The 24,339-nt window shown below is 38.0% G+C and overlaps 1 protein-coding gene across 9 annotated transcripts in view; it reads right to left on the reverse strand.

The window, feature by feature from the left end:
• TRIM37 (tripartite motif containing 37) overlaps positions 1-24,339 on the reverse strand; it is a 150,483-nt gene that overhangs the window by 20,865 nt on the left and 105,279 nt on the right. For 4 of the 9 annotated variants that reach the window (XM_047708945.1, XM_047708951.1, XM_047708944.1 and 1 more), the window contains exons 19-22: positions 22,423-22,731; positions 3,590-3,718; positions 2,825-3,035; positions 920-1,056 (exon numbers count right to left, since the gene is read on the reverse strand). In XM_047708945.1, the coding sequence (XP_047564901.1) occupies positions 920-1,056; positions 2,825-3,035; positions 3,590-3,718; positions 22,423-22,731 (786 nt within the window). The remainder of the gene's footprint in view (positions 1-919; positions 1,057-2,824; positions 3,036-3,589; positions 3,719-22,422; positions 22,732-24,339) is intronic. The other 5 variants (XM_047708946.1, XM_047708952.1, XM_047708949.1 and 2 more) reach the window with 3 other exon arrangements.

The following is a 24,339-nucleotide window of genomic DNA, read 5'->3' on the forward strand; positions in this document are numbered from 1 at the left end:
AAGGGCCAGAGTTGAAGTCCGTTACCATAAAGGATTTTTTTTTAAATGGTTAGAGTTTGGAATAGTTCTGTATTTTACAAATTTTTTTTAAAGATTTTATTTATTTATTTGACAGAAATCACAAGTAGGCAGAGAGGCAGGCAGAGAGAGAGAGGAGGAGGAAGCAGGCTCCCTGTTGAGCAGAGAGCCAGATGTGGGACTCGATCCCAGGACTCTAAGATCATGACCTGAGTCGAAGGCAGAGGCTTAACCCACTGAGCCACCCAGGCACCCCAAATTTTACAAATATTAATCAAGACTGACTTTAGGGCGCCTGCGTGGCTCAGTCAGTTAAGTGTCTAACTTCAGCTCAGGTCATGATCTCAGGCTCCTGGCTCAGCAAGGAGTCTGCTTGTCCCTCTCCCTCTGCCTGTCCCCATCCCACGCCAGCTCCCCACCGACCTGTCCTGCTCATGCTCTATCAAATAAATAAAATCTTAAAAAAAAAAAAGACTGACTTTAAAAGACAAAGTACTTAACACTTAATATTATAATTAGTTGCTTCATGCATTTTCCCTAAGCCCATGAACATATCTAATCTCATCTTTGCATATCTAGCAAATTGAATGCCTGTCATGTAGGTGGCTTAACACATTTATTGAATGAGCAGATGAACTATCTGCAGATTCCTCCCACCAACCTGTAAACCTCCCTTCTAAGTAAGACATGTCCTTTTATGTAGTCAGTCACCCACTTTGCCTTCCTCTGTGCTCAATGTCCTAGTAAATCAAATTCAGTCGTACAATAAATGCTGTATTCAGATCAAGCATGTTGGATGGTAAGCATGTTGGAGGTTTCAATAACTTTTTTAACTACTCCCCACACCAACACACCAAAAAAATCATTATTCCCACCTCCCACCAACTTTATCATTCCATACCTTCCTCAGGCGCAGCTGAAGCTCCTTCAGGTAGTACAGGTTGTAATTCCCCAGTTTCAGAATTATTTTCCAAAGCAGTCATTTGCATTCCTTCCAGACGACCTCCTTTAGCATTAGCCCTCAAGGGAGAAAACAACCTGGTATTTTTTTATAACTAGTCAGTGATACAATATATATTTTCTTCTTGTCCTGAAACTGAGCATGAAACTACGGTATATGGCATTGGTGTTTAATACTGATTTCCAAGTATTGTTTTTTTTAAAAAATTCACGAATAGACCCACAGTAAAAGATTAGAAAATGATAGATTGTATCAATGTCAGTATCCTGGTTGTGATATTGTATCAGTTTTGCAAAACATCATCGTTAGGGGAAACTGGGTAAAGTGCATAGGATTTCTATTATTTCTTAGAATTTTATGTGAACATCTAATTATCTCAATAAAAATTTTGATTAAAAGATAAAAATAGAAATCCTAAATAATATGTTCTCATTGACAAGGACTGAGAAAATATGGTGTAAATTTTGTATTAAAAAAGCTATACAGTCACAGTTGCTTAAATATGCATAAAACTGAGAAGACACAGCATATACAAAAAATTAAAAACAGCAGGGATATGTGTGGACAAGGAGCCGGAAAACGAAGCAGATGGGAGACAAAGATGAGGGTGATTTCACTTAATATTCTTTTTTACTTCCATTTTTGAACCACTTAGTATTTAAAATTTTTGCTTACAAACTACTTTAAATCAGGCAAGGAAAAAAAGACACATTAGAAAACACCACATAAGCCAGGCTAGCAATACAATTAACTGTAAAATGAGGGTAATAGCTAAGAGCTGCGGGTATTTATAGAGGATTTTACAGTCTAGAAAAAAAGTCTATGTTCATATACATTTAATTGCTATGACTAAAGGCAGATATAAAATCTCCAAAACAAAATATAAAAGCTAGTTGTAGCTTCAGCCTGAAAGGAATATGTATAAAATCAGGGTAGGTAATGGGAAGGACTAGACAATCCGAATAATTGTAACACTTTCCCACTGCTAAAACAAAACTAAATCATACCAACTGTTCTTTCACATTTGGTAATTATCCAGACCCTCTAACTGTTTAAATGAGGTAAACTTAGGGATGTTAATCTCTCTCTAAATTTAAATCAAAGTTTTTTTTCCCCAAAGTCTCCAAGGTAGAACTATTCCATTGTTTAAACTTAGAAATATATTTAATATCCATAAATAGGTCAGCAGATGGATAGTAATGGCTCATCTAGCACATTCACAAATAATACATTCCATAACCACTCTATCTTTTTAATGGATGGAAGTTTAATTGACATGGCTGGGATTTGAGTTTATGTTTCCTGGGCGAGAGATAAAGGTCACAACTGCCATACAGTATATCCTTTTGAGAAATTCCAACTCTGAGTTTCAAAGACATTTTCATAAGAGAAGAGAAAATAGGTGAGATAAAAGTACAAAAGCAGTGTTAAAATAAAACTGCCAGAAGTGCTTTGTACGTACAAAATATGCACATAAGACCTATGGCGTAAAACAACCCAGCACAAATGTCTTTGAAAAGTGTGGCGACAGGGGAAAAAAAAAGCAAAAGCTGACACGTACAAAAAGCTGACACGTACATCAAAAACTCACAAGGCAGAATTCACACAAGGTTACACACTTTAGTGAAAATGATCTCTAATATAACTGAATGTCTGATACGATCTCCTATCATTCCACTCATGAAAAAAGGTCTCTGATACTTTATGGCTTTTAATACAATAAACTTTGTCCACTAAAAAATTAACAAAGTAGAAATTTATTTTATTCATTATTACGATGTAGACTTAAAAAGTGTCAAACAAAGCTATTAGTTATTATTCCATTACATAAACGAAAGAACTTACCCCAAGGTGACCATTTTCCTCCTCTTCTCAACAGCAGGTAAACCATTGAAAACTGCAACCACAACAGCATCCGAATCCAAAGCTTGACACTGCCGGTCTTCAGATTTCGGCAAAATATCACTGATGGTGCTCTGTGTTAAGGCTCGGGGAGAACTGTGCCTGCTCCCAGACTGAGAGCTTCCTGGGGAGCCTACAGAAAAGAAAAGGGATTCTCAGAAAGAAGCCAAACAAAAGCTCTTTAGTCTCCACTTTAGAATAGCTCACTACATAAACATTTTTAAACTGCAGGAAAACTCAAACCAATTAAAAAATTTATCCCAGTTTTTTTATGCCAAATATTTAAAAATCAAGGAATCCAGGTATGCAGTCTAATGGCTGGATTTTCTTTTTCTTTATTTTTTTTTTTAAAGATTTTATTTATTTATTCGACAGAGAGAGACACAGCGGGAGAGGGAACACAAGCAGGGGGAGTGCGAGAGGGAGAAGCAGGCTTCCCACGGAGCAGGGAGCCTGATGTGGGGCTCGATCCCAGGACCCTGGAATCATGACGTGAGCTGCAGACACTTAAGGACTGAGCCACCCAGGAGCCCCTAACGGCTGCATTTTCTAGGGATGGGTCTGTTCTCTTGTGAGATCAAGGAACTTTTGAAACAAGTTTCAGCATTGTTGGTGCCTTTAAAGGTCTAAACCTATGTACACCATGAGATCAGTTTTAAATAACAAACACCTACCCATGAAATTATATTTTAAGCTCTCCAAATTTACCTTCGGATAGAGTTTGACAGTCTCCCTTTGAACGGCTATTTTCCCCAGAGTCTATTGCTCTTCTAAGTGACAGACTACCTGCTATACTGGACCGAGCTGGCTTGGGTGAATTACTCTTCTTATTTGTGGCTGAAAGACATTTAAAAATATTTCCAAATGAGCTAAAATAGCACGAAACTCACTATACAGGCAGTCAGAGGAAGGCTAATCTTATGGAATGTATTCTATCTACTGTGTTCAAAAAACCCAGGACAATCTGGTCCCAAATGGTTTATTTGGGGTTTTACGCAGTAAGTATTCCCACTTTGCTACTTGTGGAGCAGTCTTAACAAAATCAGAAAAGTATCAGTAAACTCCAAAAGAAAAACCCTACCAGATATGAACTCCAGTCTCAATGCCAAAGTATTAACAACAAAAATATAACCCCCCAAACACTTGAAAATCATAAATTACTGGATTAATAAGAAAATCAATGAATTAGAAATAAATCACAAATACAATACACAAGATGTTTTTGGCTAAAATCATAATTAGGAAAAAAGTGTATAGCCTTATAATGAGTTAGAAAAAAATGAAGCTAAGTGGCCTAATACGCACAGACTCAAGAAGTTAGGAAAAATAAAAATAAATAAAAAGAAAGCAAAAGATATGCATTTAAAGGTAATAAACAGGATCAACAGGACACAAGACCAAGAACTGATTATCTCTTTATAGACCAGCAAAGCACAATTCAAGAATGCAATTAAGTAAAGAATTCCATTTACAAATAGCATCAAATAGAATACTTAAGAAAAAATTTAATAAATTTAAGACTTTCACATTAAAAACTATCACACACTGCTTAAAGACAATAAGGATGGAAATTTTTGAATCTTTCCAATACATGCTTAATTTAAAAAAAAATATATGGGGAAAAATACTGTGTTCATTGATCAGAAGACTTAATATTGTTAATACGGCAATACTCCCAAAACCGATCTACAAATTCAACACAATCCCTATAAAAATTCCAATGGTCTTTTTAAAATTTTTATTTTTAATTTTTTTAAAGAGAGAGAAAGGGGGAAGGAGGAGCAGAGAGAGAAGGCAAGAGACACTCTCCAGCAGACTCCCAGCTATTCAGCTACTCCTACTCAGTGAGGAGCCCACTGTGAGATTCAATTCCATGACCCTGATGATCATGACCTGAGCCAAAATCAAGAGTTGGGTGCTTACCTGAGCCATCCAGGAGCCCTGAGAGTCTTTCATTTTAACTGCAGAAACTGATAAGCTGATTCTAAAACTCATATGAAAAGATCTAGAAGACCCAAAAACATCTTGAATGGAGGACTCAAACTTCTGATTTCAAAAACTTGCTGTAAAATTATGCTAAACCAAGACTGTGTGGTATACTGGTGTAAAGACAAAAAACTGGCTGTAAACTATGCTAAACCAAGACTGTGTGGTATACTGGTGTAAAGACAAAAATATTGATCAATGGAACAGAACTGAGAGTCCAGAAATAAACCATTTATGCTCAATTAATTTTTAGTAAGGTCAAGACAACTCAACAGACAAGGGGAAAAAAAAGATTGACAATAACAAATGTTGGCAAGGATTTGGAGAAATTGGAACCCTCAACTGGGTTCTAATTAAGAATTGTGTGGGAATGTAAAATGGTACAGCTGCATTGGAAACAGTTCTGGCAGTGCCTCAAGAAGTTCCCCTATATCCCAGCATTCCACTTCTAAACATATTCCCAAGATAAATAAAAATGTATGTCCACACAGAAACATGTACATGAATATTTGCAGCATTATTCATAATAGCCAAAAAGTGGGAACACACTACATGATGCCCATCAAATTTTGAGTGGGTAAACAGAACATGGTAGACATATACAATGAAGTTATGATTCAGCCATAAAAAGGAATGAAATACATGCTATCACATGGGTGACCCTTGGAAATGTTATGCTAAGTGAAAGAAGCCAGACATAGAGGCCTCATATTGTAGAATTCTATTTATATAAAAAGTCCAGAAGAAGTAAAACCATATAGAGAAAACAGACTAGAGGTTACCAGGGGTTAAGGAAAGGGAAAAATGGAGAGTAAGTGTTCACGGGTATGAAGTTTTTGGGGAGAGCGTGATGAAGATGTTGTAGACAGTGTTCTAATTCTGGATAACGGTATCATTACATGATTTTGTGAATATATTAAAAACTGTTGAATTGTACACTTGAAAAAAAAGATGTGAGAAAAAATTAATACCAATTTTTCCACTGCAATGTATATATAAATTATAATATGGTCCTTAACCAATAATCCACTGTTAGTAGACTATTAAAATAGAAACAAAGGCAGAATTTAATGTAATAAAAAGGTAGAAAAGAGTAGATGAAATGTATCTAAGAACTAGGTTTTTGAAGAGACAAATAAAATGGACAAGTTTCCAGCAAGTCAAATCAAACAACAAAGTAAGAAGACACATACAAGCAAAATAAGAGAAAAAGTTTAACAGCCAATATTCAGAGGACATTTTAAAATTTAAGAGACCAGAATAAGTGACTTCATACCAATAAATTTAAATACCTAATAAAATGAGTAATTTTCAAGGACAATTAATTATGGAAACTGGTTTAAGAAGGAGAAATAGGAGACCAATAAACACTTTTTTTTCCTTTAAGATTTTATTTATTTATTTGACAGAGAGTGAGAGAGCACAAGGAGGGAGAGCAGCATTGGGAGAGGGAGAAGCAGGGGTCCACTGAGCAGGGGGCCCTATGTGGGAGTCGATCGAGCCAAAGGCAGATGCTTAACCACCGGAGCCTCCCAAGGTGCCCAGAGACCAATAACACATTGAAATTAAACAGGCTGTTAAAGTTCTGTCCCTGAAAGAACTACTAAATGGTTTTATGAATGAGTTTCATTAAACTTTTAAATATTTATTTATTTTTTATTTATTGGACAGACAGAGATCACGAGTAGGCAGAGAGGCAGGCAGAGAGAGAAGGAAGCAGGCTCCCGTCAGAGCAGAGAGCCGGATGTGGGGCTCGATCCCAGGACCCTGGGATCATGACCTGAGCTGAAGGCAGAGGCTTTAACCCACTGAGCCACACAGGTGCCCCTCATTAAACTTTTAAATAGCAGACAAGATGTTAAAACATGGAAGACACTGGGAGATTGAGAGGAGCAGTGAGTGGGGGAAAATCGGAGGGGGAGACAAACCAAGAGAGACTGTGGACTCTGAGAAACAAACTGAGGGTCTTGGAGGGGAGGAGAGTGTGGAGTTGGGTGAGCCTGGTGGTGGGTATTAAGGAGGGCACGTATTGCATGGACCACTGGGTGTGGTGCATAAACAATGAATTTTGGAAAACTGAAAAAAAAAATAAATTAAAAAAAAATTTCATAGCACAGAAAAGGATAAAAGGCTCTGAATTTATTCCATAAGGCTGGCATAAAATTGGAATTCAAATGGGTTAAGGATAATGTAACAAAAATACAACTCAATTTTACTTGTGACTGTAATAGTAAAGGATGCTAACTAAAATATTAGCAGGGGTGCCTGGGTGGCTCAGTGGGTTACGCCTCTGCCTTCAGCTCAGGTCATGATCTCAGGGTCCTGCGATCAAGCCCTGCATCAGGCTCTCTGCTTGGCAGAGAGCCTGCTTCCCCTGTTCTCTCACTGCCTATCTCTCTGCCCACTTGTGATCTCTATAAAATAAATAAATAAAATCTTTTTTAAAAAATTAACAAACTGAATATGGCAGTATAGCTTAAAAAATTATAAATTATCAAAACCAAACAGGATTCATTCTACCATTTTGAGAATGGTCATCATTAGATAAGAAATGTAATTCTTTAAAGTTAAAATAATTGAACAAATAACATGATCATTTTGAGAGATGCCAAAAAGCGTAATTCCATACAACTTCTTTATAAATAAACAAAGAACCTCTTAGTAAGTAGAAAAAGAGGTACTTTGGTGCAACGGTGAAAGCCATAGGCTCTGTGGTTCAAGTTCTTGACTCTGCCAATTACCACTGTAAAACTCTGAGAATGCTGTTTAATACCCTGTGCCTCCATTTACCTATCTGTAAATTGGGGATAAAAATAATTTGCCTCAGAATTGTTGGGATTAAATGAGTTAATGCACATGTGACTTAGAATAATTAGAACAATATCCCACACAGAGTAACAGTGGTACTTACTGTACACAGTAATTATTAGCAATAGAAGGATGAATCTTTTAACTTCATAAAAACAATTAAAACATAGAGCAGGGGTGCTGAGGTGGCCCAGTTGATTATGAGTCTGACTTGGTTTTGGCTCAGGTAGAGATCTAAGGATCATGAGATCGAGCCCTGCGTCTGGCTCCTCGCTCAGCACAAAGTCTGGTTGAGATTCTCTCTCCCTCTCCTTCTAACTCTCCTGCTCCTGTGCTTTCTCTTTCTTGTTCTCTAAAAAAAAAAATAAATCTATAAAGAAATACATAGCAAGTATTGTACTTGAGAAAACTAAAGGAATTCCTAAACAGAGATGAAAACATTTCAAAAATTCTATTACTGCTATTAGTTAGCATTGTTCTGAGATCCTAGCCTAGATAATGAAAAATGAAAAGTAAATAAGCAAAAAAGGAATAAACAAACTATAATTATTTGCTGATAATATGATCATCTACTTAGAAATTCAAGATAATTGACTGAAAAACTTAAAATTTAAAAATTTCATTAAGTGGATTGAATACAAGACAAACATGAAAAAACCAACAGTATTCCTAAAAGTGACAAATAATTAGAAAATATTATGGGGGGGGTGGGGGAAGAAACCCATTCACAATAGCAACCTAAGTTATAACCTATCTAGAAATGAATATAATAAGACATTTACAGATTTTAGATGAAGAAAACTAAAACTATGAAGTATATATGAGAGATGATCAGAATACATGGAGAAATACCACTTTCCAAGGAGGGAGGAGTTAAGATGGCGGAGAAGTAGCAGACTGAGATGACATCAGGTAGCAGGAGATCAGCTAGCTAGCTTATCATTCCAAACACCACAAATCCAACAGGAGATAGAAGAGAAGAGCAGCAATTCTAGAAACAGAAAATTGACCACCTTCCCAAAGATAGGACTGCCTGAGAAGTGACTCCAAAGCAGGGGGAGGGGCCACCTCCCGGCAAGTGGTGGAGCAACAGAGCCCAAAATCAGAACCTTTAAAAGTCAGCTCTGAAGCCTGCTTCCTCCTCTCTCTCTGCCTGCCTCTCTGCCTATTGTGACCTCTGTCAAATAAATAAATAAGATCTTAAAAAAAAAAAGTCAGCTTCACTGAGAGGCATCGCTCCAGAGGCTAAGCTGGGGTGAAGCCGACACAGGGACAGCGTGGTCTCAGGTCCCATGGGGTCACAGAAGGATCGCGGGTGTCTGAGTGTCACAGAGCTCGCAGGTATTAGAGCAGGGAAGCCAGCTATAGACAGAGCCGAGGAGTGAACTCTCAACTTGGGGTTACCTTAAATTGTGATCCATGGCACAGGCCACTGCTCTGTGAGCAGGGACCCTACAAAATCCGGGGAGACCCCCCTGGAAGAGCGCAGGGATCTGTGGGGTTTGGAGACTCCAGGTGGGGCTGTGTGCCCGAGACAGAAACCCTTGGTCACAGGCTGGGTGAGCTTGGAGCACAGCCAGAGGCCAGGGACATGGGAGTGATTGAGCGCTTTTCTCCGAAGGCACACTGAGGAGTGGGGCGCCAAGCTCTCGGCTCCTCTGGCAGCAGATTGGAAGGCCACCATTTGCATTCCCGTCCTCCGGAACTCTACGGAAAGCATTCAGGGAACAAAAGCTCCCAAAAGTGAACCCAAGCAGATTACTTAGCCTGGCCCCTGGTAAGGGCAGGTAATTCCGCCTTGGGCAAAGACACTTGAGAATCACTACAACAGGCCCCTCCGCCAGAAGATCAGCAAGAAATCCAGCCAAAACCAAGTTCACTTACCAAGGAGAATAGCGGAATTCCAGAGGAGGAGAAAGCAAAGCATGGAATTCATGGCTTTCTACCCATGACTCTTTAGTTTTGCAAATTAATTTTTTTAAATTTTACTTTTTCTTATGCTAAAATTTTTTTAAACTTTTACTCTTTCCTCTTTTAATGTTTAACTAGTTTATCCTAACAATACCTTTCATAAAAAAAATCTTTTTTGAACCTTCATTATTATACTCATATTTTATCCTTCACTGTATCTAACTTTATTTTTTGTATACACATAAGGTTTTTTCTTCTAAAAAAATTTGGGATACAACTTCTACTAGATCAAAATATACCTTAAATCTAGCACAGGGCTTTGTTCTAGTCTCCAGCCTCAGCAAATTCTCTCCACTTTCTTTTTCTTTATTCTCCTAACCAGCTTATCTTATCAACTCCTTTTTTAGAAATTAAAAAATTTTTTTCACCTTTATAGTCATATTCCATCCCTTCATCGTGTTTACCCTTATATATGTTTTTCATTCTTTAAAATTTTGGGAGGTAGTTTCTCCTAAGAGACCAAAATACTCCCCAAATTAAGTGGGTGACCCTGTTCTATTCACTGGTCTAATATATATATATATATATTTTTTTTTTTTTTTTAAAGATTTTATTTATTTATTTGACAGAGAGAGATCACAAGTAGACAGAGAGGCAGGCAGAGAGAAAGAGAGAGGGAAGCAGGCTCCCTACTGAGCAGAGAGCCCGATGTGGGACTCGATCCCAGGACCCTGAGATCATGACCTGAGCCGAAGGCAGCAGCCTAACCCACTGAGCCACCCAGGCGCCCTATATTTTCTTTTTTATATTTTTCTTTTTTTTTTTTTAAATTTTTTTTTTCTTTTTCTGAACTTCTTTTTACCCACGATTTGGGGTCTCTTCTGATTTGGTTAAAGCACATTTTCCTGGGGTCTTTGTCGCCCTTTTAGTATTTTATTCGCTCCTTCATATATTCTTATTTGGATAAAATGACAAGGTGGAAAAACTCACCACAAAAAAAGAACAAGAGGCAGTACCAAAGGCAAGGGACCTAATCAATATGGACATTGGTAATATGTCAGGTCTAGAGTTGAGAATGATGATTCTCAAGGGGCTAGCTGGGCTTGAAAAAGCCAAGAAATAAGAGAAAATAAGAGAAATAAAAGCCCTTCTGGAGAAATAAAAGAACTATAATCTAACCAAGTTGAAATAAAAAAAGCTATTAATGAGGTGCAATAAAAAATGGAGGCTCTTACTGCTAGGATAAATGAGGCAGAAGAGAGAATTAGTGATAGAGAAGACCAAATGACAGAGAATAAAGAAGCTGAGCAAAAGAGAGACAAACAACTACTGGACCACAAGGGGAGAATTCGAGAGATGAGTGATACCATAAGACGAAACAATATTAGAATAATTGGGATTCCAGAAGAAGAAGAAACAGAGTGGGGAGCAGAAGGTATATTGCAGAGAATTACTGTGGAAAATTTCCCTAATATGGCAAAGGGAAAAAGCATCAAAATCCAGGAGGAGGAGAACTCCCCTCAAAATCAATAAGAATAGGTCCACACCCCATCATCTAATAGTAAAATTTACAAGTCTTAGCAACAAAGAGAAAATCCTGAAAGCAGTCCAGGACAAGAAGTCTGTAACATGCAATGGTAAAAATATTAGACTGGCAGCAGACTTATCCACAGAGACCTGGCAGGCCAGAAAGAACTGGCATGATATATTCAGAGCACTAAACGAGAAAAACATGCAGCCAAGAATACTATATCCGGCTAGGCTATCAATGAAAATAGAAGGATAAATAAAAAGCTTCCAGGACAAACAAAAACTAAAAGAATTTGTAAACACCAAACCAGCTCTACAGGAAATACTGAAAGGGGTCCTCTAAACAAAGAAAGAGTCTAAAAGTAGTAGATCAGAAAGGAACAGAAACAATATATAGTTATAGTCACCTTACAGGCAATACGATGGCACTAAATTCATATCTCTCAATAGTTACCCTGAATGTAAATGGGCTAAATGCCCCAATCAAAGGACACAGGGTATAAGAATGGATAAAACAACAAAACTCGGGGCACCTGGGTGGCACAGTGGGTTAAAGCCTCTGCCTTCAGCTCCGGTCATGATCCCAGGGTCCTGGGATCCAGCCCTGAATTGGACTCTCTGCTCAGTGGGGAGCCTACTTCCTCTCTCTCTCTCTCTCTCTCTGCCTGCCTCACTGCCTACTTGTGATCTCTGTCAAATAAATAAATAAAATCTTAAAAACAAAACAAAATAAAACTCATCAATATGCTGGCTACAAGAAACTCATTTTAGACCCAAAGACACCTCCAGATTTAAAGTGCGGGGGTCGAAAACAATTTACCATGCTAACGGACATCAAAAGAAAGCTGGGGTGGCAATCCTCATATCAGATTAATTAGACTTTAAGCCGAAGACTATAATAAGAGATGAGGAAGGACAGTATATCATACTCAAAGGGTCTGTCCAACAAGAAGATCTAACAATTTTAAATATCTATGCCCCTAACACGGGAGCAACCAACTATATAAACCAATTAATAACAAAATCAAAGAAACACATCAACAATAATACAATAATAGTAGGGAACCTTAACACTCCCCTCACTGAAATGGACAGATCATCCAAGCAAAAGATCAACAAGGAAATAAAGACGTTAAATGACACACTGGACCAGATGGACATCACAGATATATTCAGAACATTCCACCCTAAAGCAACAGAAGACACATTCTTCTCTAGTGCACATGGAACATTCTCCAGAGTAGATCACATCCTGGGTCATAAATCAGGTCTCAACTGGTATCAAAAGATGGGGATCATTCCCTGCATATTTTCAGACCACAATGCTCTGAAGCTAGAACTCAATCACAAGAAGAAATTTGGAAAGAACCCAATTACATGGAGACTAAAGAGTATCCTTCTAAAGAATGAATGGGTCAACCAGGAAATTAAAGAAGAATTGGAAAAATTCATGGAAACAAAGGATAATGAAAACACAATGGTTCAAAATCTGTGGGACACAGCAAAGGCAGTCCTGAGAGGAAAATATACAGCGATACAAGCCTTTCTCAAGAAATAAGGTCTCAAAAACACAACCTAACCCGACACCGAAAGGAGCTGAAGAAAGAACAACAAAGAAAGCCTAAACCCAGCAGAAGAGAAATAATAAAGATCAGAGCAGAAATCAATGAATTAGAAACCAAAAAAACAACAGTACAAATCAACAAAACTAGGAGCTGGTTCTTTGAAAGAATAAGATTGATAAACCCTTGGCCAGACTTATCAAAAAGAGAAGAGAAAGGACCCAAATAAATAAAATCATGAATGAAAGAGGAGAGATCACAACCACTACCAAAGAAATACCAACAATTATAAGAACATGTTATAAGCAACTATACGCCAGCAAATTTGACAATCTGGAAGAAATGGAAGCATTCCTAGAGACATATAAACTACCACAACTGAACCAGGAAGAAACAGAAAAACTGAACAGACCCATAACCAGTAAGGAGATTAAAGGAGTCATCAAAAATCTCCCAACAAACAAGAGCCCAGGGCCAGATGGCTTCCCAGGGGAATTCTACCAAACATTTAAAGAAGAATTAATTCCTATTCTCCTGAAACTGTTCCAAAAAATAGAAATGGAAGGAAAACTTCCAAACTCATTTTATGAGGCCAGCATTACCTTGATCCCAAAACCAGACAAGGATCCATCAAAAGAGAATTACAGACCAATATCCTTGATGAACACAGATGCAAAAATTCTCACCAAAATACCAGCCAATAGGATCCAACAGTATATTAAAAGGATTATAAACCATGACCAAGTGGGATTTATCCCAGGGCTGCAAGGATGGTTCAACACCCGCAAATCAATCAATGTGATACAATACATTAATAAAAGAAAGAACAAGAACCATATGATACTCTCAATAGATGCTGAAAAAGCATTTGACAAAGTACAGCATTCCTTCCTGATCAAAACTCTTCAAAGTGTAGGGATAAAGGGCACATACCTCAATATTATCAAAGCCATCTATGAAAAACCCCACTGCAAATATCATTCTCAATGGAGAAAAACTGTGAGCTTTTCCGCTAAGGTCAGGAACTTGACAAGATGTCCATTATCACCACTGCTATTCAACATAGTATTAAAAGTCCTAGCCTCAGCAATCAGACAACAAAAAGAAATTAAAGGTATCCAAATCGGCAAAGAATAAGTCAAACTATCACTCTCTGCAGATGATATGATACTATATGTGGAAAACCCAAAAGACTCCACTCCAAATCTGCTAGGACTTGTACAGGAATTCAGCAAAGTGTCAGGATATAAAATCAATGCACAGAAATCAGTTGCATTTTTCTTTTTTTTTTTTTATAAAGATTTTATTTATGCGTTTGACAGACAGAGATCACAAGTAGGTAGAGAGGTAGGCAGAGAGAGAGGAAGGGAAGCAGGCTCCTCACTGAGCAGAGAGACTTATGCGGGGCTCGATCCCAGGACCCTGAGATCATGACCTGAGCCGAAGGCAGAGGCTTTAACCCACTGAGCCACCCAGGTGCCCCTCAGTTGCATTTCTTTACACCAACAACAAGACAGAAGAAAGAGAAATTAAGGAGTCAACCCCATTTACAATTGCACCCAAAACCATAAGATACCTAGGAATAAACCTAACCAAAGAGGCAAAGAATCTGTACTCAGAAAAACTAGAAAGTGCTCATAAAAGAAATTGAGGAAGACACAAAGAAATGGAAAAATGTTCCATGCTCATGGATTGGAAGAACAAATATTGTGAAAATGTCTATGCTACCTAAAGCAATCTACATGTTTAATGCAATCCCTATCAAAATACCATCCATTTTTTCCAAAGAAATGGACAAATAATCCTAAAATGTATACGGAAGCAGAAAAGACCTCCAATAGCCAGAGGAATGTTGAAAATGAAAGCCAAAGTTGGTGGCATCACAATCCCATGCGTCAAGCTCTATTTCAAAGCTATAATCAAGACAGTACGGTACTGACACAAAAAGAGACATATAGATCAGTGGAACAGAACAGAGAGCCCAGAAATAGACCCTCAACTCTATGGTCAACTAATCTTTGACAAAGAAGGAAAGAATGCCCAATGGAAAAAAGTCTCTTCAACAAATGGTGTTGGGAAAATTGGACAGCCACATGCAGAAAAATGAAACTGTACCATTTCCTTACACCACACACAAAAATAGACTCAAAATGAAGGACCTCAATGTGAGAAAGGAACCCATCAAAATCCTTGAGGAGAGGGGCGCCTGGGTGGCTCAGTGGGTTAAAGCCTTTGCCTTTGGCTCAGGTCATGATCCCAGGGTCCTGGAATCGAGCCCCACATTGGGCTCTCCGCTCAGCGGGGAGCCTGCTTCCTCCTCTCTCCCTCTCTCTCTCTCTCTGCCCGCCTCTCTGCCTACTTGTGATCTCTGTCTGTCAAATAAATAAATAAAATCCTTAAAAAAAAAAATCTTAAAAAAAAAAATCCTTGAGGAGAACACAGGCAACAACCTCTTCAACCTCAACCACAGCAACTTCTTCCTAGGAACATTGCCAAAGGCAAGGGAAGCAAGGGCAAAATGAACTACTGGGACTTCATCAAGATCAAAAGCTTTTGCACAGCAAAGTAAACAGTTAACAAAACCAAAAGACAACTGACAGAATGGGAGAAGATATTTGCAAACGACATATCAGATAAAGGGCTAGTATCCAAAATCTATAAAGAACTTATCAAACTCAACACCCAAAGAATAATCCAATCAAGAAATGGGCAGAGGACATGAACAGACATTTCTGCAAAGAAGACATCCATATGGCCAACAGACAAATGAAAAAGTGTTCCACATCACTCAGCATCAGAGAAATACAAATCAAAACCACAGTGAGATACCACCTCATACCATTTAGAATGGCTAAAATGAACAAGTCAGGAAACGACAGATGCTGGCGAGGATGTGTAGAAAGGGGAACCCTCCTACACTGTTGGTGGGAATGCAAGCTGGTGCAACCACTCTGGAAAACAGCATGGAGGTTCCTCAAAAAATTGAGAATAGAGCTACCCTATGACCCAGCAATCGCACCACTGGGTATTTACCCTAAAGATACAAATGTAGTGATCCAAAGGGGCACGTGCACCCGAATGTTCATAGTAGCAATGTCCACAATAGCCAAACTATGGAAAGAACCTAGATGTCCATCAACAGATGAATGGATAAAGAAGATGTGGTATATATGTACAATGGAATACTATGCAGCCATCAAAAGAAATGAAATCTTGCCATTTGTGACAATGTGGATGGAACTAGAGGGTATTATGCTTAGCAAAATAAGTCAATTGGAGAAAGACAACTATCATATGAGCTCCCTGATATGAGGAAGTGGAGATGCAATGTGGGGGGTTTGGGGGGTAGGAAAAGAATAAATGAAACAAGATGGGATCGGGAGGGAGACAAACCAAAAGAGACTCCTAATCTCACAAAACAAACTGGGGGTTGCCGGGGGAGGGGCTAGGGAGAGGGTGGTGGGGTTGACACTGGGGAAGGTTATGTGCTATGGTGAGTGCTGTGAAGTGTGTAAACATGGCAATTCACAGATCTGTACCCCAGGGGCTAATAATACATAATATGTTAATAAAAAAATTAAAAAATAAAAAGAAATACCACTTTCCCACAGTTAATGTTTCAAAACTGAAAAAATGTCAATTCCCCAAATTAAATGTAATTAAATCCATTAAATAGTGCAATTCCAGTCAAATGTTTTCTGAAAGAGAAAATGTGCAAGAACCATCAAGAATATTTTGAAAACAAAAACAAAAATGAAGGCAAGTCAATCAAGTATCATGAACTATGAGACATAGTAGTTAAAGACACTACAAATATTCAGTTAAGCAATATCAAACTGCTGTTTTTGCAGGTCAAAAACAACTGTATGTTGGCAATTTCATATGATCTAATCTCTATGAATAAATTTAAAAACAGAACAATGCAAATATGGGAATTTAGTCTATCAATAAAGGATGCATTTCATATTGTTGGACAGAGTGGATTCTTAAAAAAATGTTTCTTTTGGGGAAATAAAAGAATTTACCTCAGACATCATCATGAAAAACAAATTATGAATGGTATAATGACATAAATGTTAAAAATTTTTTAAAAATGCCACAAGAAAACAGGGGTCTTGGGGTACCTGGGTGGCTCAGTGGGTTGGGCCTCTGCCTTCAGCTTAGGTCATGATCTCAAGGGGACCACATCGGGCTCTCTGCTCAGCGAGGAACCTGATTCCCTTTCTCTCTCTCTGCCTGCCTCTCTGCCTACTTGTGATTTCTCTGTCAAATAAATAAATAAAATCTTAAAAAAAAAAATGGGTCATTTTTACAAACTTGGGAGTTAAAAAGACCTTCCAAATAAAAACATTAAACCTACAAACCATGAATACTATTAATAGAGCTATCTAAAACAAAAATTTTTTTAAAGTTTTTTTTTTTTTTTTTTTAAGATTTTAATTATTTGACAGACATAGATCACAAGTAGGCAGAGAGGCAGGCAGAGAGAGGAAGGGAAGCAGGTTCCCCGCTGAGCAGAGAGCCCGATGCGGGGCTCGATCCCAGGACCCTGGGATCATGACCTGAGCTGAAGGCAGAGGCTTTAACCCACTGAGCCACCCAGGCGCCCCTAAAATAAAAATTTTAAACTTTTGTTTAGCAGAATAATAAAATCAAGTGACAACAGGAAGTTGCAAGTACTTCCACTTGCAAAAATAGGTAACAAAAGCTTTTACACAAAAGTCCATCTAAAGAGCATTATTTCTTTTTGTTTCAGACTATCATTTCCGTGACAGCTAGGTAAGGTTGAGTATCCTTTGAGATGTATACTGTCCATTTGTATTTCTTCCCACATTAACAGACTAATCCTAACCTTTACTTCATTTTCTATTACTTCATTTCTATTGAAGTGTCATGCTTATTTTAGGAGAATCTATGTATTTGGCAATCATCTTGTCCTCTATTCATCTCTACTGGATTATTGCCACTAGTATCAAGCATTAATATATCCTATTTTAATAAACACACAGATAGCCCAAAAATAAATGCTCACATAGATGCTCAAATGATTTTTTTTTTCCAGTAATCTCCATCTCTAATGTGGGGCTTGAACTCACAGCCTTGAGATCAAGAGTCACAGACTCCACTGACTTAGCCAATCAGGTGCCCCTTTAACAATATTCAACAAGGGTATCAAGACCATTCAATGATGAGGAAAATCTGTTCAACAAATGGTGCTAGGAAAGCTGATATCCACACACAAAGGAATGAAGCTGGACCCTTACCTAATACCATATACAAAATTTGCTATGAATTGTGTAAGACTGATGATTCACAGACCTGTACCCCTGAAGCAAATAATATATGTTAATAAATAAATTTAAAAAATTAAAAATAGATTCAAGACATTTATAAAATATAAGATCTAAAACTATAAAACTCTTTGGGCACCTAGGTGGTAAAGTCAGTTAAGTGTTGGACTCTTGGTTTTGACTCCGATCACGATCTCAGAATTGAGCCCTGTGTAGGGTTCCACGTTCAGTGCAGTTTCTCTCTCTCTCTCTCCTTCTGCACCCCCTAGTCTCTCCCAAATAAATAAATCTTTTAAAAGAAAAAGACAACAACAAAAAAACCCCATAGAAAACTCACAAGAAAATATAGGGGAAAAACTTCATAACATCAGCTTTAGCAATGCTTTTTTTGAAATACGACACCAAAGCACAGGCAACAAAAGGAAAAAAAAAAAACCAGATAAACTGGACTTTAACAAAATTAAAAACTGTAAAAGATAACAGCCACAGAGTGAAAAGGCAACCTAATGAATAGGAAAAAATATTTATAAATCATATTTGATAAGGGATTTTTAAAAAAGTATGTATTTATTTTAGAGAGAGAGTGTGCACGTGCATGCACACACATGTGGGGGTGAGGCAAAAGGAGGGGGGAGAGAATCTTGGGCAGGCTCCGCATTGAGCCCAGAGCCCAACGCAGGGCTTGATCTCACAATGCTGGGCTCAATCTCACAACCCTGAGATCATGACCTTAGCCAAAATCAACAGTCAGATGCTTAACTAACTGAACCACCCAGGTGCTCCATCTGATAAGGGATTAATATCCAGACATACAGAACTCTTAAAACTCAAAAACAAGGGGCACCTGAGTGGCTCAGTGAGTTAAGCCTCTGCCTTAGGCCGGTCATGATCTCAGGGTCCTGGGATCAAGCCCCACATTGGGCTCTTTGCTCAGCAGGGAGCCTGCTTCCCCACTCACTCTCTGCCTGCCTCTCTGCCTACTTGTGATCTCTGTCAAATAAATAAATGAAATCTTAAAAAAAAGAAAACAACAACTCAAAAACAGAAAGCCAAAAGTGCCCAGGACACAGGGTGGGCTCAGATGGTAGATGCTGTGACTCTTGATCTCAGGGTCATAAGTTCGAGGCCCACACTGGGTACAGAAATTACTTAAAAATAAAATCTTGAGGGGATGGGGAGAAAAAAACAACATAACCCATTTCAAAAATGGGCAAAGGATCTCAATAGGTATTTCTCCAATGAAATGAAAATATAAACAAATGCCCGATAAACACTATAAAATGTTCAACATCACTGATAAATGTGAATCAAAAACACAGTAAGACAAGAAAATACTACTACACACGCATTTGTATGGCTATTATCAAAGATAAAACAAAACCACAAAATTTTAAGTGATGGGGAAGATGGAGCCTTTTTGTACTATTAGGTAGGAATGTAAAATGGTGCAACCTCTATAGAAAACTTTACAGCGGTTCTCAAAAAATTAAAAACTGAATTACCATATGATACAGCAATTCCACTTTTATGTATATATGCCCAGAAAAATGGAAAGCAAGGTCTTGAAGAGATGAACATCTAACCTCACAGCTGCATTATTCAAAATAGCCGAAAAGTAGTTGCCAAAGGATGTGAATCAAAGGATGTCCATCAAAGGATGAATGGATAAACAAAAAGTGGCATATACATACACACACAATGGAGTATCATCTAGCCACAAAAAGAGAATTCTGACACATGCTCTATTACGGATGAGCCCTGAAGACATTATGCTAAGTCAAATAAGCAAGCCACAAAAGTAAGTTTGTACTTATACAAGGTACCTAGAACAATCAAATTCATAGAGACAGGCAGTGAATAGTGGCTGCCAGGCACTGGGAGAAGGAAGAGTAGAGAGCTATTTATTGTTTAATAGGTAGAGAGATTCAGTTGTGCAAGAGAAAAGGAGTTCTGGGGATAGATGGTGGTGATGGTAGCACAACAATGTGCATGTACTTTATCCCACTGAACAATACTACTTAAAGAGGTTAGGACAGTAAATTCTGTTTAACAAATCATAGTAAATTCCTTTTAAAAATTGAACACAGAATTATCATATGATTCAGGAATGCCATTCTGGGTATATACCCAAAAGAACTGAAAGTAGAGACTCAAATAGATATTTGCACACTCATATTCATAACAACATTAATCACAACAGCCAAAAGATGGAACCATTGCAAATGTCCATCTATGGATGAATGGATAGATGAAATGTGGAATACACATACAATGGAGTATTATTCAGCCTTAAAAAGGAATCAATTTCTGATACATGACACAATATGGATGAATCTTAAAGATACTATGCAAAATATTATGCAAAAGTGAAATAAGTCAGACATAAAAAGACAAATATTATATGGTTTCATTTATGTGAGATATCTAAAATAGACAAATTCATAGAAACAGAAAGTGGAACAGTGGTTGCCAGGAGTTAGGGTCGGGGTGGAGCTATTATTTAATGGGTACAGAGTTTCAGTTTTATAAGGTAAAAAGTAGTTCTGTGACTGCATAGTGGTGATGGTTGTACAAAAGTGTCAATGTACTTAATGCAACAGAGCTAAACACCTAAAATATCTATAATGGTAAGTTTTTTGTTAATGTACATTTTACCACAGTAAAAAAGACAAAGGTTAAAAAAAAAAAAGCATATATGCTTAAGAAAGTGAAAACATGCAGAGACAGATAACAGCAAACTCTGACTCCACACCCCCTCCAGGTACCACCCAATTCATCATGAATCTTCTTGAAGGAGCTGTGCAATAATGCTCCAGTTTCTCATTGTGTGCACCCTTCTACGCTCCTCCATGGGAATGATTTTTAAAAGGGCCACACATACTTCAACTCAACACCTCTCAATGGTACAACGATTCCACTTCTTTCTTGAGATATTATCCCTTCTAATTGTTCTCCTCCCTTAATGATTAAATTCTTCTCAATTTCCTTTACTGGACTCCCCTTCATTACCTAAGGCCTTTAAATGTTAAAGTGCCCCAGAGGCAAAACTTCTCTTCTCTATTTAAACTTCCTCCATACTTGATCTTTTTCAGTCCTTGACTTTAAATAGTATCTGATACTGTTGACTCCCAACTGTTTATATCCAGCTGTGACTACACATGCTTCAGATTTACAGACCCTTCACCTGCCTAGAAGACATTTTACTAGAATAACTAGGAGACCTCTCCAACCTAACATGTTTAAATAAGAATTCCTACCTTCTTATCCCCCAAATCCCTCCCAAAACCCCACACCAGCTTTTTCCTTACTTGATTTGCATCTAAATTAATGATAGTACCAGTCACTAAGTTGCTTGGGACAAAAACTTAATCATTCTTAGTTGTTGTTGTTTTTTTTTTCTTTCCCTAAAACACTGTCCAGCCTTTCTTATCAGGGTTGTGGAAAAGAACTGAGCCCTCTTGGTCTAAAATATCCATTGTTAAGTAATGAACTGACTTTTCTTCTATGCATTTGGAATATTAATAGTTATGTACCATCCTTGGAAGAATTAACAAAAATGGGAACCTCAGACAAGAAGGGCTGCTAGACTATGAGCAAGTCCACCTACCCACTGTAGTAACTCCAGAATAGGCCACCATATTTCACACACACTATAGTTGTAGGCTATTTCACAACTCCCACTCAACCCCTTTCAGACCCTTCTCCATACAACAAGCAAAGTAAACTTTGTAAAAGGTAAATCAGATCATAAATGCCATCCCCAGACCCCATTTTCATTCTCTAGAAATCTCCTCTTAAAATCAGAATAAAACTCAAACTCCTTATCCAGGTCTTACACATCCATACCTGATAGAGACCTTGCCTATCCCTGACTCACCTCCTAGTATTCTCCCCGTTTGTTCATCATATTCAATCATACTGGTATTCTTTCAAGCTTTCAAACATGCAGAACACCAAGTCCTTTATCAGGGACCTTGTGTTTTCTGTTCTGTTTACCCTGAACAACGTGTCCCACAGATCTTTGCATGGCTGCCACCTGCTCAACTTTTAGGTGTCAGTTCAGATGTTGCCTTCTCAGAGACTTTGTCTTACCACCCTAACCTCAGCAGCACACTCATCTTCCCACCCCATTCCTCTGTTGTTTCCTTCACAGAACTTTTTACTAACTGAAAATATGTTTACTTTTCTACAGGTTAATATCCAATTCCCACCACATGAATATATGAAAGCAAGATCTAAGGGGTTAAGGATTTTGTCTTGTTTACTGCCCAGCACAGAATATGCAACCAAGAAATGATAGCTCTTCATAGTAGAAAATACACAGTGAGTTCTGAATGGGAGAAAAGGATGTATATATTGTTTAAATTCATTGTAAGAAAGACGGTTAAGTATTATTATTCTGAAAATAACCCATTCTCTAGCTTCCCAAATGACACTAAAAGGATCCACTTACAGTTTCGTATGTAACAACCAGCAACTGATGACTTTGCCAAGAGCTCCATTCCCAAATCCTGTAATCTGCCAGAATTTTCAGTTCCACAAGCAGCCAGAGCTGCCTGGTCAGCAGAAAAAAGGCTTGCCTGCATGTCTCCAGAAGCAGCATTGCTACCTTTTATTTCTGAAAGCGTATTCTTTACATCAGTTTTCATACATCGAACTTCAGCCATCTGAGTTTTGAGTCTTTTTAGCATCTTTAAATCAGAGGGAACTCTCCACATTGCCTGCTGCTTCCTTTGGTCTTTATCTTTTCGAGAATATGAGGCTTTAGAGAGAAAGTTACAAGTCATGTTAATATAGACTTTAACATGCATTATAATGTTAATATATGCAAACCTGAGGTGTAAAAAAGCTAAGGTGCTTTAGGTGGTATTAATAATGAAAGCACACATTAAATTCCATTAATGAAAATAGAGATACAAGTACCCTAACTTTATTCATACCTTTGAAGTCAGAATCTGGGTCACATTATAACCACTCAAATCTGAATTATTTATTTATTTTTAATATTTTATTTATTTGAGAGGTAGAGAGAGACAATGAAAGAGAGAGAATATGAGAGGAGAGAGGTCAGCAGGAGAAGCAGACTTCCTGCTGAGCAAGGAGCCCGATGTGGGACTTGATCCCAGGACTCCAGGATCATGACCTGAGCCGAAGGCAGTTGCTCAACCAACTGAGCCACCCAGGCGCCCCTGAATTAGTTATTTAATTCTAAAAGTTTAAATAAACTACTCTACTAACTACGCTTTCTTCTTTATGCTTCTCCATTTTTCTCAAATTTCCTCCACTGAGCTTTTATCTTCATAACTGAAAAAAAAAAAAATGAAGAAAACCACCCCCCAGAAGCTAAACTGCCAATTCATAGTATGTACAGATAAATATATTCCAACTAAGTTTAAAAAGTTGTCCAATGTAGTTACAGCTATTTAAGTGCCATTGAACATCATAAAAGAATGGTTTCCTGTCACGGATTCTTTGCAGTCTCTAAAGTAACAATATTTTCTCTCTTCCCAGAGAAAGTAGCTGTTTTTCAATCCACCCTCCTACCCCACAAATATTAAAAGGAGAGGCATATTTTGAATATCAAAGAACATTATGACTGAATCAAAGCAAAACGAAACCAAGCTCTACAAACAAAAAATAGGGGACCAATAGGCACTAACTAGACAAAGAACAAGTCCTTATTAGAAGGTATGATACCTGAACTTGCCTACTTATTCCAACAACCTTCTACCATAAAAGAGGAAGTACAGTAAAAAGTAGACACTGTAGTGTGTTCAACAGCCATTCCCCCACTTCTAACTTGCCAAAAGGACTCAGATTGTGTTCAGGCATCAGGTGGTAGGCGGCAGTGTGCTCAAGGAAGTTAGATCCCTTCTTTGCCCTGGGACCTATGGGTCCAGGAATGGCTTAATAAGCTCATTCCTCTGACAGTGTTTAGGGAGGGTACATGACTCACTTCCAGACAAGTCTTCTGGGAAAGATTCTTCTATCTTAATAGGAGATTTTATTGTCTTTATTTATTTAAGAAACATCCATAAAGAGCTTACTGAATTAAGTCATTTAATTCTCTCATATCAATCCTCTGAGGTAATTAAATTCTATTTTTATCTTCATTTTATTTTATTTATGGGGGGAAGGGGCAGAGGGAGAGAGAGAATCTTAAGTAGGCTCCATGCTATGCATGGGGCCCAACATGGGGCTTGATCCCACGACTTGGCCAAAACCAAGAGTCAGACACTTAACTGACTGAGCCACCCAGGCACCCGTAAAAAGAATTTTCTATAAATGAGGTAAGTAAGGAGAAATTTTAGAAACCCCTGAATTTGGTCTCAGATCTACCATTTAATTGCCGGAACTTTATAGAAGTCCA

This window comes from Lutra lutra, chromosome 16, assembly GCF_902655055.1.
Source record: "Lutra lutra chromosome 16, mLutLut1.2, whole genome shotgun sequence".
NCBI classification, from domain to species: domain Eukaryota; kingdom Metazoa; phylum Chordata; class Mammalia; order Carnivora; family Mustelidae; genus Lutra; species Lutra lutra.